We start from the raw sequence: 15,014 nt of genomic DNA on the forward strand, positions 1-15,014 counted from the left end.
CAGAGGTTACATACTGCACTCTCAAATGTACTTTTATTGTAACTGAGGAGTCATTGTTTCTTATGACAGTTTACATCTACGTGCACTTTAAATCTATGCACGAGCATGTGGACATATATTTATATATATTCATAAATGTGTTTGTGTGCAGGCTTGCGTGCGTGTAGTTGTAAGTAATTTTAAGCAACAGTGCATTCGTAGTTCCAGCTTAATGCACATGAATTCAGCTCAGCCAGGTAAACCTGTTGTTCCTCCATCTTCCCATGTGGCAGCCTGACAGGAAGGTAAGTTTTGTAGGAGGAGCATAATTATGCCTTCAGCAGTTTTATTTTGCTGCCTCAGTCCTTAGCATTCACTTGCTGCTGGGAACTTGGCTAACATGTGTGAGGGCGATGGGCCATGGGACTCCTGATAATATGAATTGTGCCGGACTACTGCAGGTAAGAGCCAGCTGAGTTTATCTCTTTTGATGGTATCTGCACTGTATTAGCGTTTCTAATTGAGTCATATATTGCAGCAACACACGAATGTGCTCGGTGTATTGTACGGCATCATGTTCTAAAGAGGTGTTAAATTGTATGACCCTTTATTCATTTTTAATAAAGAATGTCTGCTTTGATATTTTCCTTTTATTTAAATTCTCTGTGTTATTTGTTTACAAGAGCACTTGGTTGGAGATAAGTGAGAGGGAGGCATCGAATTACCTTATTGTGCAGCTGCTTGCTTTTAAAAGAGCTCACTGAGGCATGAAGTTTAAATTTTATCACCACGTTGAAAACTTAAATAACTTATATCATAAGTTTTAAATAGAATAGTGTAACTCTACAAAGACTACTGCTCACTGGTTTTTTTGTTTTCTGTCTTTGTCAGAAGCTGCTGATTGTGGTTCACATCAGGCAGATCATATGTAGTTCTCTCCTGTTTTCCGTCCCAGAGGAACTGGAGCCTGACACTCTGGTTGGATCACTTAGTAAAAACTTTTCTCCTCCATATCAGCTCCTGCCCCACAAGTACCTGAGGATGGACATAAACACGGGGAATTTCTATACCACTGAGTTAAAGATGGATCGCGAGGCCATCTGCCCTGCAGAGAAAAAAGCTGAGGAATGTGTTACTTTATACAATGCCATCGTGGGGCCCTCAAAAGACCTTATACAGTTTTCTGTGATCATAGAGGACATCAATGACAATGCGCCGCATTTTGAAAATAACAAAATACACCTTGGGGTGCCCGAGGATACGACCGTGGGGACCAGTTTCCTGCTAGATACTCAGGCTCTGGACAGTGACACCGGTCCTAATGGAGAGGTGCAGTACCACCTAAAAGGCTCTGATGGAGCTTTCGGTTTAAAAATCGAAGAAGACAGCTCTTTAATTATGTTGGTTGTAGAAAGAGCCCTGGATAGGGAAACTCGGGACCTGTTTCAGATGCAGCTAGTGGCCACAGACTGTGGTGTAGACCCTTTAAGTGTGTCTGCAGATTTAATAGTCACAGTGACAGATGTCAACGACAACTGTCCAGCCTTTAGCTCTGATAGCCCACACAGTGTCACCATCCCAGGAGACTCTCGGAAGAACACAGTGGTCACTCAGGTTAGAGCCACAGATCCAGATTTAGGACCAAATGGTGATATCGTTTACTCCCTCAGTCCCAAAGTCTCTGAGCAGGTCAAGACGCTCTTTAGCCTCAACAGTCTCACCGGGTCCATCAGCCTTACACGGGACCTTGAGAGCGACAACTCAGAGGAGCTCGTGTTGAAAGTGTTAGCCAGCGGCCATCACTGCCCTCCAGCAGACACTCAGGTAACCATATCCGTGCTCCCCAAGGCGAACCAAGAGCTGACGATCAAGATCGGGTTCATAGCGGAGCATCAAAACCAGACTATGGTGTTACAAGAGAACCAGCACCCCACTGCCTTAGCCGTTTTAGAGCTCGAGGGTGACAGCATCTTTAAAGACTTATTTCTTGCCATTGAAGGTGAAGTGCCTTTCACTTTGAGCCCACAGAATGGCAAGTATCTGCTTTCCACATCAAAGCCCTTAGACTATGAGATGGATCGTGAACATCATATTTCCGTGGTAGCACGCGTGAGATCAGCTGAGGGATCTGTGATCGTTCCTTCTAGACGTGTAGTCACGGTGCTGGTGGCAGACATCAACGACAATGCGCCATATTTTGTACAGCCTCACTACGAACTCCAAGTGGAAGAAAACAATCAGCCAGGAATGTCACTGCTTCAGATCTCGGCTTCAGATTTAGACAGCGGAGAAAACGGCATGGTGACATACAGGCTTGAAAACTACAATCCAACCATGTTTAGCATTGATTCTGTAACAGGTCAACTCTCTCTGCTGGTTCCTCTAGACAGGGAGCAACAGAATGTACACAGACTCACTGTGTTTGCTCGGGACAGCGGCTCTCCTCCCTTGGAATCCATGGCCACTGTATCCATTCACGTTCGTGACCAGAATGACAATCCACCTGTTTTTCTTACCCCTCACTTCATCTTTTTCATTCCTGAGAATGTTCCAACATTATCCCAGGTGGGGAAGGTGGAGGTGAAAGACCCAGATAAAGGGGAGAATGGGACAACAGAATTGTATGTTGTAAACAGCAGTGCACCTTTTGTTGTGGATAACACCCAGGGGATGCTACGCACCACTAGGAACTTGGACCGCGAGACAGAAGACCGCTATGAACTCTACCTGCTGGCCAGTGATCACGGCCAGACAGTTGCTTTGACTTCCACTGCCAGAGTGACCATCTTTGTGGAAGACATCAATGACAACCAGCCAAAAGTGATCCTTCCCGGCAGCAACTCCTCATGCCTAACTGTCTCTCCAGGTACCCTGGCAGGTGCCACGGTAGGAAAGATCTATGCCATCGATGAGGACTCTGGACTGAATTCAGAGATTACTTACTCAGCTACGGCACCGGAGCTTTTGCAAAACAGAAGTCCCTTTCAGATCGATTCAAGGTCAGGGAACATCACCTTAAGCCAACAGCTCCTTCATACAGACCTGGGAATGCATCACCTGTTCATTGTGGTCAGAGATGGGGGTAAACCAGTTCCACTTTATACCACTGTCTGGATGAATTTGTTGGTCAATGACAGCACAGAGCCTTGCCACTTGGACCGGGTGCCCACCTGGACAGGGACACTAAACTTGGTTCAAACCCCTTCAAAGGAACCGATCTGTGACGTGGAGACAGCCAGATTTTCAAAAGTGATTCTGTTAATAGGCCTGGGTATGATGCTGGTGTCCACATGTTTGTTTGTGGCCACAGTTATTTGCTGCCTAAAACAGAGGAGTAGAAGTCTGAAAATGAACAAGAGAGCATACACTGAGGCGAATGAGATTCCACTCAGGCTCAAAGACAAATATTACTCTGATTAATAACAGCAAGCAATGTGTAAAGCTCACAGTCTCAAAGATAAAAATGTCCTGTGAATTAAATGTATTCTGTGTATTTGTCAAGGGCTTCTTGCATTGTAATAAGTCATTGATTCAGTGTGATGCACGGTGTATTCAAACATGTCGACTGCAAAACTGACAGGTTCTGTAGAAATAAAGTTGATCCATTTTCTGATAATGGAACGAGCATATACACGTTGACCTGATAAGTGAAATATGTCAAGCCATCCACAAAAACGTATTCCCTGACAATTCTCTGAAAAAAAACAACTAAATTCAACTGTATTTCACAGATTTATTCCATAGCAGGCCATCGGTAAGCTACCAGCATTACAGACATTATCTTTAAGGATTATTGCCCATGACCCCTGCGGGTAGAAAGATTGAAGTAATGGTCTGTTAGGTTGATTGGTCCTTTCTCAGATTTCTGACTGAGTGATGGAGAGTCTAAAGTATTTAGACACACAAAAGGGTTTAATGTTCCTCGGTTGGGGAAGTGATGAAAGTCTCTCAAGAAGTAACTCTGAGATGAGCTCAGGAGGCAGAGGGTGGCCACGGACAGGTGAGAGGCGGCAGAGGGAAGGCACAAAAACATCTCAAGTAACCGCCTCACACCTGTTACTTGATAGCACTGCTTTTCACCCACAGAGCTGGATCGCACCAACAAGGCAGAAAAAACCCCAAACCTACCGTACTGCACCCAGTAACCTGACAGGCTTGTTGTTTTGATAACAGATGTTTGGAGTGAAATCACACCGTGTTCAAAGACACAATTACAAAAGACACTTGCTCTTGTGTTTTACTGATGCATTTGCATGCTGGAGAACAATTGAAATATCAAACCAGGTTAAGTGATGCATAAAGTATGAATGAGTCAGGCTGAAACGTGTTTGCAAATCTGTCAACACACAGTCGAGCACAGAGGGCAGGGTAATTGTTTCAGCTTTCTCAAACGAAAAAGCTCCCCCACCTTTTAAAATCATCTTTACAGTATCATAAACCATTAAGAAATCCTTTGAAGCTACACCTGCGTTAGAGGGAAGAAAGGAAGCAGAGACTCGGTGCCTGTAAAACACAATGTACAACAACCTGGTTAGTGGGGAACAAGGCTTGTATAACATGAGTGGTGCCTCTCTGAGGATTTCAGAGCTGGCGGCTCAAAAAATAAATAATCTATTAACACTTCGGTGTGAGATTTACTATATCAAATGAGAAGAAACAAAGACTGCTACATAAAAATTACAGACTAACAGCAGATCTTTACATAAAAAAACATGTAGAAATGTATATTAAAGTATATTTATTTTTATTTTATGGGGGGGGGGTTGTTTGTTTTTTTGTTTTGTTTTGGTTTTTTTTACATAATTTATTGATTGTTATTGGCCAATTTTTAGCCCCAACTACAGTCCACTGGGGGACGAAACTAAACCCAAACCCTTACAATGCTGTTGCAGGGCAACGCCTGCCATCTACTGGGCGCAAATGAAGCAAAATAGGGTTAATTTTGTTTTTACATTTCTGGTATTAGGCCAGAGGGAGGAGATGAATCAGAGCACAGTCTCTCACTGCGACACAGTCAGGTGCCCTGGGATCAGGAATGTTTCCTTGATGTGCACAAAAAAGACATTTTTATCTTAATCATGTTCCCTTTTTCTGCTTCTTATGCTGAACATTTGATGGATGGCTATATAGCACAAAAGAGAGCTGTCGTGACAGATAAGTGATTGCATATTACAAAACGAAAGGGACTCATTGAAACTCTATCTTGTTAGGTAAGATCGCTAAAAAATAAACACTTCTCATAAGTGTGCACATGTTTATAGTTTTCCTTTCGCTGGAACATTCCAAAAGAGGTAAAAAAAAAAAAAAAAAAAACCGTGACTCCGTTTATTTGGGTTGCTGGGATGCCACTTCAGTCACGGTAAAGTGTATCTCACTGCAAACAGATGATATCTGTCAATTTCCTGTAAGAATATCACCTGAACGCTCAAAGGGCAACACCATGATAGCCAGTGTTATCTCAATCAGAGGTCGTAGACCAGGGGTGCCCAATCCCGGTCCTCGAGAGCTACCGTCCTGCAGCTTTTAGATGCATCCTTGTTCCCACACACCTGAATCAAATGAATGGCTTGTTATCAGGCCTTTGCCAAACATGATGGCATGCTGAAGAGATCAAACCATTTGATTCAGCTGTGTTGGAGTAGGGATGCATCTAAAAGCTGCAGGACGGTAGCTCTCGAGGACCGGGATTGGGCACCCCTGTCGTAGACCGTCTGAAACAACAAGCTCGACTCAACATGATGTACGACTCATTCCTCATTTGCCTGGACATGTTGGCATTTTGACTTTTAAGACAAAAAGGTCTTAGCTAACCACTGTTTGTCCCCACACACACGAGAAGAAGAAAAATCTATTCTTCTCTGTGAGCACGTCTGTATGCAAATGAGCGTCAACAATGAACTTAGTAAATGTCCGCAAGTTTAAGGACCCCCGGCCTCCTCATCATTTCTGCTCCTTGAAGTTCATTGAAAAGCGACATTGTTTCTTTAAGATTGCACTCGCAGTCATCGGCGGGTCTGTCCATTGTTGGGGGGAACAAAACAGCGAGTTGAGATTGATATACGGGGGCCGGAGACAAGTTGCGCATATCATCAGCGGACCAGCTGCAGTTCGGGCAGCGAGACAGTAGCCGACAAGTCCTTGAACGCATCTTTCCAGACATGGGTAAGAAACTTCACACAGACTAGAGTCTACCTTTATTAGCTTGTAGTATGTTCTTATTATCACTTCTTTTCTTGATTGTATGCGATTGTTCTGGGAGGGAGGGGAGCAGTGAGAGGGCATCAGAAGTTATTAAAGTGGGGGCTCTCTTTTTTTGTCAGTGTAGAGGTCGGCTTCTTACCGGCTGATATTATGAGATTTATTTCATGCTTGAGATGGCAGGGCTACTTTTCAGACGAGCCTTGTCGCATTTTCTTTCGCTCGCAATCCTTCTCAATTTTTATAGAGGCGATTTGGCCCCAGCTTTTGCATTTTCAAGACTATTCCTGCAGGGCTTGTCTTTTCATTTGGGTCACAATCAAAGAGCCAGAGAGGGCCGCAGTGATTCGTAATTGGCTAATTGGCACAAGGTGCATCTGAAGGCCGGCCTGATTGACTGACTGAGGTTAGTGTTAAAACTTATGGATTATGCTGATACAATGTGTGTGTATATTCTCTAAAAAAAAAAAATCTATCTATATGTACTGTATATAATTTATTGTGTAGCTATGTTATTCACAATTTCTTGTCAAACTCTGTGTTCTGTGCACAAACCCTCGCTATGTGAATCGCATGCAATCAGTTTGCATGTCTGGTCATGCACAGACACCCAACAAAGCTATGCGTTTGCTTAAAGAGCCATCTATTTGCCCCTCCGGCCATCTGTGTTTACTGCAATGGTACCAGCTACAGTCTGCCTGCTTCTATTGTGCATGTCTGTGTGGATGCATGTACACATTTACACAGTTCCATTGTTTGTTTCTAGGTTTGCTTTTTCCATCCTCTTCCAGCACTGGCAGCTCCCCACTATCATTTTCTTGTTCCTGTGTCTTCTTAGTAGGAAGTCTGGTGAATATGCTTGTGTGTGCCCGCAAAGCACAGAGGTGCCTCTGGCCTTTGTTTGCTTGACATTGGTGGCCCTTGTACCCCCATGATGGTGTGGCACAAAGACTGTTGTCTCTCCAGTCACAAAAGCAGCCACTCTTTCTGTTTCGCTTTGCCTTCTCCTCAGCGTCCTCCCTCTTTTCTCACACTCTCCATCCTGGCTGGTGAATGGAGTCAGGGTGTGAGATGGGGTCAGAGTCGACACGTCCCCATGCCCGTGGCCCTTGGCATCCATTCAAACAGCACATGACTAGTGGGGGGAGTGGACAGACTTATTAAGCGAACTTGTGTGTTTACAGCTGCAGCTTGATCAATGCTGACATTTTATCTTTAAAAGGTTGCTTTGGCTGGCTTTGTTTTTCCTTATTGTATTTTTTACCCCTAGTATTATGTAGGTAGGTTTTTGGGTTGTCAAATTTCATGATTCTTATCTCTGGGGTTTTCTGTCGCCACCAAGTTCAGCTGTATTTTATGCCAAATGCTGTGTTCGTGCTATGAAATCAGATGATAACCTTTTTGTCTACTCCCAATTATGAAAATTGACAGAAGCCCTATATTTTTAATTATCAAGGGTAACATGAAATAGTTTGTGTAGAAAGGATCTGCTGTTGGATATTTGGGGCACGAATCACACAAAGTTAACTCTGAGTTGCACGTGTTTAGATTGAAAGAACGATCAATAAACTGTTCTGCAGTTTTAAGCAGCACAAACAAACACAAAAAAACTATTTAGCTTGTCTGTGCTGGGGTGGAAGCAACAATCTCATAAAGGGATGTCTTAAAACCAGAACAAATGCAATCAAAACTATCTGCATGGCACAAATCGGAGTTCAGTGAGAGTAATTTTAGTTGAACAGATCATTTTAAAAGTTGCGGCACAATTTAATTTTCATTAGCTTGAAAGAGTGAAAACATATTTCCTGTCCTTGGGAGAAAAAAACCATGCAGTATATTCTTTAATATTTCGTACGTTTTAATGGTGTACTATGTCTTTCCGCTGTTCATAATATGCTTTGTTTTCCATGGCGCTGCATGTCGACTAATAGGTTGCTATGAGTGCTGTATGCGGTGTTTGGGTGGGGTGCCGTACTGTTCCCTTGTTGCCACACTTCTCTGCTTCTCTGGCATTGCCCTCTTCTGTGGTTGTGGGCACCAGGCACTCACAGAGACAGAGAGGCTCATCGAGACATACTTTGCACGTAACCTTCAGGACTACATAACCCTAGCCTACATGTAAGTCGTCCTATATTTCCATCATCGAAGCGTGATCAAACCTGATCTTCAGACTTCTCATGATTTCGTCTGTATTTTGAAGGTTTAACCCTTTTAACCTCTTAACATTTTCTTTTTCCTTTGCCACTCTCAGCATTCAATATTTCCAGTATGTCATCTATGGTTTGGCCTCCTTTTTCTTCCTCTACTGCATTGTGCTTTTGGCCGAGGGCTTCTACACTACGAGCGCTGCAAGGCAAACCTTTGGAGAGTTCAGGAGCACCATGTGCGGCCGCTGCCTCAGCTCCTCGGTGAGAGGGCCCTGAGTGGGAAAAGTAAAAAGGATTGGACAGATTGGATAGGATTTAATACATATATCACTCCCTGGTGGGTGGTGAGCTGAAAAATCTTAAAGCTCCTAAAGAAGAAAAAATCTTAAGGGACATGCAAAGATAAGCATACAGTGAGTGTTTGAGTGGTCTAAGACTTGAGTAGTTGGAAGAGGAGGCAAAAAGGGAGATAAGTAGAACTAACCTGAAAAACAAGCGTGGCTATTAAGTGAGTCACGCCTCATAAAAACACTCTGAGATTGTGTGCATCCATTTAATATGATAATGCACCCTAATCTGTGGCCTGCTCTCTCCTTGTGCAGTTTATAGTGATGACGTATGTGCTCGCTGTGCTGTGGCTGCTGGTGTTTGCCTTCTCGGCATTGCCAGTCTACTTCTTCTACAACATGGATGCTACCTGCCACACTATTGATATTCTGACTGAGACCCCAGCAAGTATCAACCAGCTTTGTGTTGATGCGAGACAGTACGGTAAGAGGAACTCCCATCGCAGTCAGTGTTGGGCCTCCTCATGCAAAATCCATTCACATAAGGCAAACCTGTTAACACACGGCATATTTATCTTATGTAAACAAATCTCTTGAAACGGCCATTTCCAGTGATGATTTCTTGCCAAAGAATTGGGAAAATTAAATCCTGATTATGGTTTCTGCTATAACCTCCACTGTTCAAAAACTCTTTAGCACGCTCGAGGTCAACAGCCATTCCCACAGCTGTCTGAGGCTTAACCTAAGGACATAATGCAAACAATATAACAATTAATACAGAGACAAAGCAGCTGGAGGGGAAACGGTTATGAGGCTATTACTGTGGCAAAACTATTTGTGCGTGTAGTTTTGCTACAGTAATGGCCTCATAAACAGTAGGCCACCTTGTGTTGACACTATTAGCATGCTAATGTAGTTAGCTGAGGTGCTTGCAAATATATTGTTGCTCGTGGTCAGTGGTGGGAAAACTCAACTGCCAAAAGAGGCATTTTTGAGAAGTTTTTGACCCCCAAAAGTTTATATGGTGTGACAAAACTTATTTGATCTTTTAACACATGTGAAATGATTAGTTGGCATTTTGCATTTTTGAAACTGGAACAAAGAAAAAGTCTACACCTGTACTAGTTGGAGAATACGTGCATTTCATTCATCAGTCAGTGTTTTTGTAAATGAATCAAATTAAAATCGGTCTACTTTGATGATAAAACATTTTGCATCATAGTAAAAAAAAAAGGGGGGGGGGGGGCAGTTTGAGTTTAATTCCGGTTAAAGTCCTTGCTGAGATCAGGCTTACCAGTAAGCCAGCAGCATTAGTGGTGAAAGCTCTAAATTCTCTTTTTCCTCTGTGGATTTACTTTATTTGGATTTGAATGCATAAAACTATAGGGACTCAGAACTACTTATTTATGTATACAGCCATACAAGCCACTGCAGTCCGACTTCAGCAAATTTGAGAGGATAAGGTGCCATGTGATAGTCAAACACTGTGATGTACATTTTAGGTACCAAATTATTAAAACTTGACCTTAAATTCTGTGTTTATAATTGGAGATATATTTTTTTTATAATCAAGAATTGCCTAAAGCTATGATTTGAAAAAAAAATTACTATTGCTCATTTCCATTTTTCACTGGAGCCACTTAAAATAGCCCGACGAGCCCAATGCAGCTCTAGAAGGGTTCATGAACCCTGCTCATGCCTTTCTGAATTATCCACACTCAACTTTAGTACAAGTTGCATGGTGTCAAAATACATTGCCTAACTCGTAGATACATTCATTTGGATGTGTGACTCAGTGGCGACAGCTTTTACTGCACACTGGCATTTCGTGTTAGATTCGTAGTTTTTCCTGTTCTTCTTCCTGATGCCTCACATCTTGTACTTGAGTCTCCCTGAAGGCCTAGCTCTTATAAAGTTTATGTACTAGGAGGCATTTTCATGCCATCCAGAGCTGGTTGAGACTTGTCTGCTGCCTTGATTGCGCTCTCTATGGCACCTTTTATTTAGTTTGGTAACATTTGTGAATGATTAGCAGTAAATGCAAAAAGTGCTCCTGAGGTCATTGGGATCTCATTAGTTTTGCAGCAGTTCTGTCATATATCATAGTGCTGATCAAATTAAAATCTCAGCAAGGCAAAGACACTGGAGGGAAAAGTCAGACGAAATCCAGAGGGGAACATCAATCTCTGTAGGCTACAGAGTTTCGTGGCAGCTCGCATGCCACTTAAAGACATTTTTCCTAAAATCCCCCAGAACGTCAGCTTTCATTCATGCTCCGTGGGCTATGTTTTGTACAGAATTTCATAGCAATCCACCTAATGGCTGTCAAGATATCAGTCCAGACTAAAAGTGTCAGCAGACCCACAGCACAACGCTGCCATCCCTGGAGCCCCAGAGTGTGGCTAAACCACATTTGCCACACAATGAGGCACACTGTTGCACTGAGTGATTTGTTCTTTCATTACACTGTCCTGAGGGTTAAACACTCGCTAACACATCAAATGTGCGTATTAATCTGCAGCTGAAAATAGTCCCCAACATACACACACACAAACTCTTCTGTTTGGTGGAAGTTTAATAAATTTTAACATGCCTGGCTCTGTGGTTTGATTTGAGCGCCGCAGACCGTGAAAGTCAAAAAGGATTTAGAATGAACAAATTAATTGATTTGTTGTGGACCTTTAATGTAATTTTACAGGCAGCAAGAACAAAATATAATAATTCTATCTTTTTATGTGCAATTGAGTGTTATATTTGAGTACATAAGTTTATTTTTTTTCAACAGGACTCTTGCCATGGAATGCAGTACCAGGGAAAGCTTGTGGTATGACCCTGTCCAGTGTCTGCAAGACAAGAGAAGTGAGTACGATAATATGAAACAACTCGAGGTCTGCTGTCATGTTGTACAATTTGACTGACATAACACAAATACAACATGTTGTATTCACTAACAATAATCTCCCCCTACTAGTACCGCATGACCTACGACCTCTACATCGCTGCCTTTGCCGGCGCTGGCATCACGCTCCTGGCTCTGGTGAGTGATTATGCTGAGGTTGAGGCCAGTCTGGCTGCAGTGTGGTAATATAACACTGGTGTTATGGCTCATGTGACTTAGTGACGCTCAGAGTGTAGGCGACAAGGCATCTCAGGCATCCATGACTGATGACCTCTGTACTGTTGCTCTCTGTTCCTCTTTGTCAGCTGATGCAAACATCATAATAATGCTGTAATGTCTGGTGTTCCAGCCATGCAAGCAAATTGTGCAGCCATTATACTCACATGCTTCATTACAGAAGCTGTTATGTTCGTTTTATTTTCTGATTCCTCTTGTTTCTCTTTGTCTTTTCATAGCTGACCTATACTATGTCAACCACCTATAACTTTGCCGTTCTGCGGTATCTGGGGAGAAAGGGCATAGGTGCACGGTGTTAGGACCCAGCTTCCTGTCTTTTCTGGCTTCACCACGAACATGGGAGTTTAAATCGATGGCAACTCTTCTTTTTTATGTGATGTGCACACTACTACGTCTGCTCCTGGATAAATTTTTTTCTAAACTTGTTATATTTTTACTTTTCTTATTATAAGGAAGTTTTTTTTTTTAATGGTTTTGTTTTTTTGTTTTTTTTTGTGGGTGTAATTTCTGCTTTGAAATCGTACTTTCATTTTTTCTGATGTTTTTCAATCTGTGCCAAAATATTTGTGAATTATTGCTCTTGTTACTTGCCAAGTTCAATGTTTGAAATGAATTTCTGCCTCCTGCTGTACTCACAAATAACACAACTTTAACAAATTACCATATGTATTAAATGACCACTAAATTAGAAGATGTGCAGGTAGTTTGCAGCTGTTAATAAGAATTGGGGATTAGAGGTTACTATGGCTACCAACCATCACATCTGGCTGCCATGGTAGCAGACAAGCATGCACTTGCGGTCTTATGCTGACCTCCCGGACTTTTCTCACGGGCTGGAGAAAAGCTCCAACAATGGAGTCATGTCTTTCTTAAAAGCTAACCAATAAGAAGCCAGTTCTGGGGCCACCTGCACCATTACTCTCTGCCAGGGGTTATATTGCATGTCAAGGGACAGGGTCCTCTGGACAAAGAGAGGGTCAGACCTCTCCAGAGCCACAATGTAGCTCTTCTGGGACAGCAACAACACACACATACAACTCATCCACATGCTGCTGCATGGACCCCACCCCCAACACCAACACCATGTAAAATGGATTCATGGTAAAGGGACAAAGGGGAATTTTATTTTGAATAGTTTCTTATTGACAAAGGGACAATTTGTTTTTGTTTAGATCTAGTGAGGTCTGAAATTGTTTCTCATAATGTTGAGATGGCAGAAGCACTAGGTGCTAATACTTGAAGTAACCTCATAATATAAGCCCAAAACCACTTTGTTGAGGTGTGATACCCCCTGCTGGTAATGAATGGCTGAGGTACTTAAATAGAAAAAGGACAGGTTTGTTTTGTGTCTAATTCTTTAGGGATTTTGTTGTAGTTATTGTATAACACTTGTTTTTCACTTAATGTAGCTTTTTTCTTTTAAACATCTGGATATTCCTAACAAAACCTTTTGAATCCTAAAAAGTAGACTTAGTGGAAGCTTAGCATAGCTTCTAATATTGGATGTGTCATGTTGCAGCAGTTTCATTTTCATATGTCAGTAATATTTAATTTAAAAAGAAGAAGAATGCTTTGAACTGTTTGTACACATGGCCTCTGAAAACATTTGTTTGTAGACTTTATGAAACCTCAGTGTCTGGTGTATTATCAGAATGTGAAGCTGATGGTTCATCCTTGGCTTTTTGCCACATTAGGAGGCCAAGGTATTTTGTAAGGTGTTTTGTATTCTCTCCTCGTGTGTCCACAGGTGCACTGTTCCCTTCACTTGGCTGTGTACCAAGTCTACCTGAAGATGCTACGACACAGGGCAAAAAATGAGGAGAGAGGTTACGACCTGTATAGGAGACTGCAGAGGGACAGAGGAGGGATACTGCGCTCTCCGTACTCTGAGAACAACCTGTCTGACACCTTGTGAAAGGACATTTTGTAGTAGTTTTGGTAACAAGCTTTCTGCAATAACTGTAACACCAGAGCGTGTCAACAAATGACACTGTTTTGTAGATTGTTCCACTTTAATAATATTGTAGAGGCATATTTCAACAGTTGGGGCATGATACAAAAGCAGGGTTTTTTTTCTTAACCAAGCATTACAACTTCGTATTTATCCTTATTTCAACACAATGTGCTGCATGTGAATAATTTCTATAGATTATGTACTTTTTCCTTAAAATGTACTTTTGAAGGCAAATGTGAAGATTTCCTTTCCTGCCTCAATCTAATTTGACAGTATGCAGCGGATCCTTCTAATGAAGGGAAAATAAAAATGTAGCACATGGTTTGATTTTTGTTTATAATGGAGAGGAACACCATTCACCATCAGGTTCCCACACATAGTCATTCAGTGACACTCAAGGATTTGATGCAATTTAAATACGGCACAGTTTGGGGTTAAATCTGAAGCTGTTTTTCATTTGGGATGTTGCTCCAAAATCCAGATGCTTCATTTTAACCTTTAAACGTTACAGATATCTGCTTTAAAAAGTGAAGTAGCTACTGCTAAAAGGGAACCAGTAGTACAGAGATGCATTTTAGTGACCTGTTAAGAGATTAAAAACAGGTTTAGGTATTGTTTTTAAAACTTTAATAACACACTCAAGGATTTTCAAGCAACATGTACCAAAAGAAAAATAGGGTCTTTATTTGGTAGTTTGCATGATTTATTTGTAGCCAAGCACTGGAGCACATTCGTGACAGGCTTCTACTCAGCAGTGCAATAAGAAGGGAAGTTTTTCATTACAGTAACACAGAATCAAGATGAACACACTTAAGTTTCACACAGCTTAACTCGTACTCCTTGGCTGAGCACTGAAGGGGGAACGGATGTTAGGTGTTGTTTTGTACATCATTATAAAATGAATACAATTTACACAAGGACAAGCCCACAAAAAATTAAAAATCAGCTTTTACATTCAATATTACAGCAACATTAAAAAAAAAATACTGACATTAGGCAGGACTGCAGTGACACAGGAGATGGTATCGTGATACTGAAGGTTATAAATATTGGATTCTCAGGCATGTCAGACTTCAGGTAAACGCTGAGATGAGCTACATTGTTGAAACAGGATTAAACTGGAATCGTATTATAAGACATCAGCCTTTTGTCTCATTACAGAAACATTAACACTGATAATAAGCAGAAAGCCCTCATTTTTGCTTTGAATTAATGTAGACTACCAGCCTGATATTAAAAGCCCTACTCACTTCACAGTTAAAAAAAAAAAACAAAAATACCAGTACTCAAACACACAATCAAATGCATGAGCT

General features: G+C 41.8%; 2 protein-coding genes across 3 annotated transcripts; both read left to right on the forward strand.

The window, feature by feature from the left end:
- Positions 1–356: 356 nt before the first annotated feature.
- pcdh20l (protocadherin 20-like) lies at positions 357–4,207 on the forward strand. Its single transcript, XM_004541003.4, has 2 exons — positions 357–440; positions 871–4,207. Exons 1-2 carry the CDS (start codon positions 393–395, stop codon positions 3,397–3,399), a joined length of 2,577 nt encoding a protein of 858 aa, XP_004541060.3. The 5' UTR covers positions 357–392; the 3' UTR covers positions 3,400–4,207.
- Positions 4,208–5,580: 1,373 nt separating this feature from the next.
- Positions 5,581–14,023, forward strand: plp1a (proteolipid protein 1a). 2 transcript variants are annotated; one of them, XM_004541002.5, is made up of 7 exons: positions 5,581–6,141; positions 8,109–8,295; positions 8,429–8,585; positions 8,927–9,095; positions 11,397–11,470; positions 11,583–11,648; positions 11,966–13,637. In XM_004541002.5, exons 1-7 carry the CDS (start codon positions 6,138–6,140, stop codon positions 12,044–12,046), a joined length of 738 nt encoding a protein of 245 aa, XP_004541059.2. In that variant the 5' UTR covers positions 5,581–6,137; the 3' UTR covers positions 12,047–13,637. The 2 variants fall into 2 exon arrangements, with proteins under 2 accessions (XP_004541059.2, XP_004541058.1); XM_004541001.4 differs by having other exon boundaries at positions 5,659–6,141; positions 13,495–14,023.
- The last annotated feature ends 991 nt before the right edge of the window (positions 14,024–15,014 follow it).

Source organism: Maylandia zebra, linkage group LG2 (assembly GCF_041146795.1).
Source record: "Maylandia zebra isolate NMK-2024a linkage group LG2, Mzebra_GT3a, whole genome shotgun sequence".
Lineage (NCBI taxonomy): Eukaryota > Metazoa > Chordata > Actinopteri > Cichliformes > Cichlidae > Maylandia > Maylandia zebra.

Coding starts and splice junctions, on each gene's coding strand:
- pcdh20l (XM_004541003.4), top strand. CDS start 393: ATGGGCCATGGGACTCCTGATAATATGAATTGTGCCGGACTACTGCAG. Junction 441..870: donor ATTGTGCCGGACTACTGCAG/GTAAGAGCCAGC, acceptor TGTCTTTGTCAG/AAGCTGCTGATTGTGGTTCA.
- plp1a (XM_004541001.4), top strand. Junction 8,296..8,428: donor TACATAACCCTAGCCTACAT/GTAAGTCGTCCT, acceptor TGCCACTCTCAG/CATTCAATATTTCCAGTATG. Junction 8,586..8,926: donor GCCGCTGCCTCAGCTCCTCG/GTGAGAGGGCCC, acceptor CTCCTTGTGCAG/TTTATAGTGATGACGTATGT.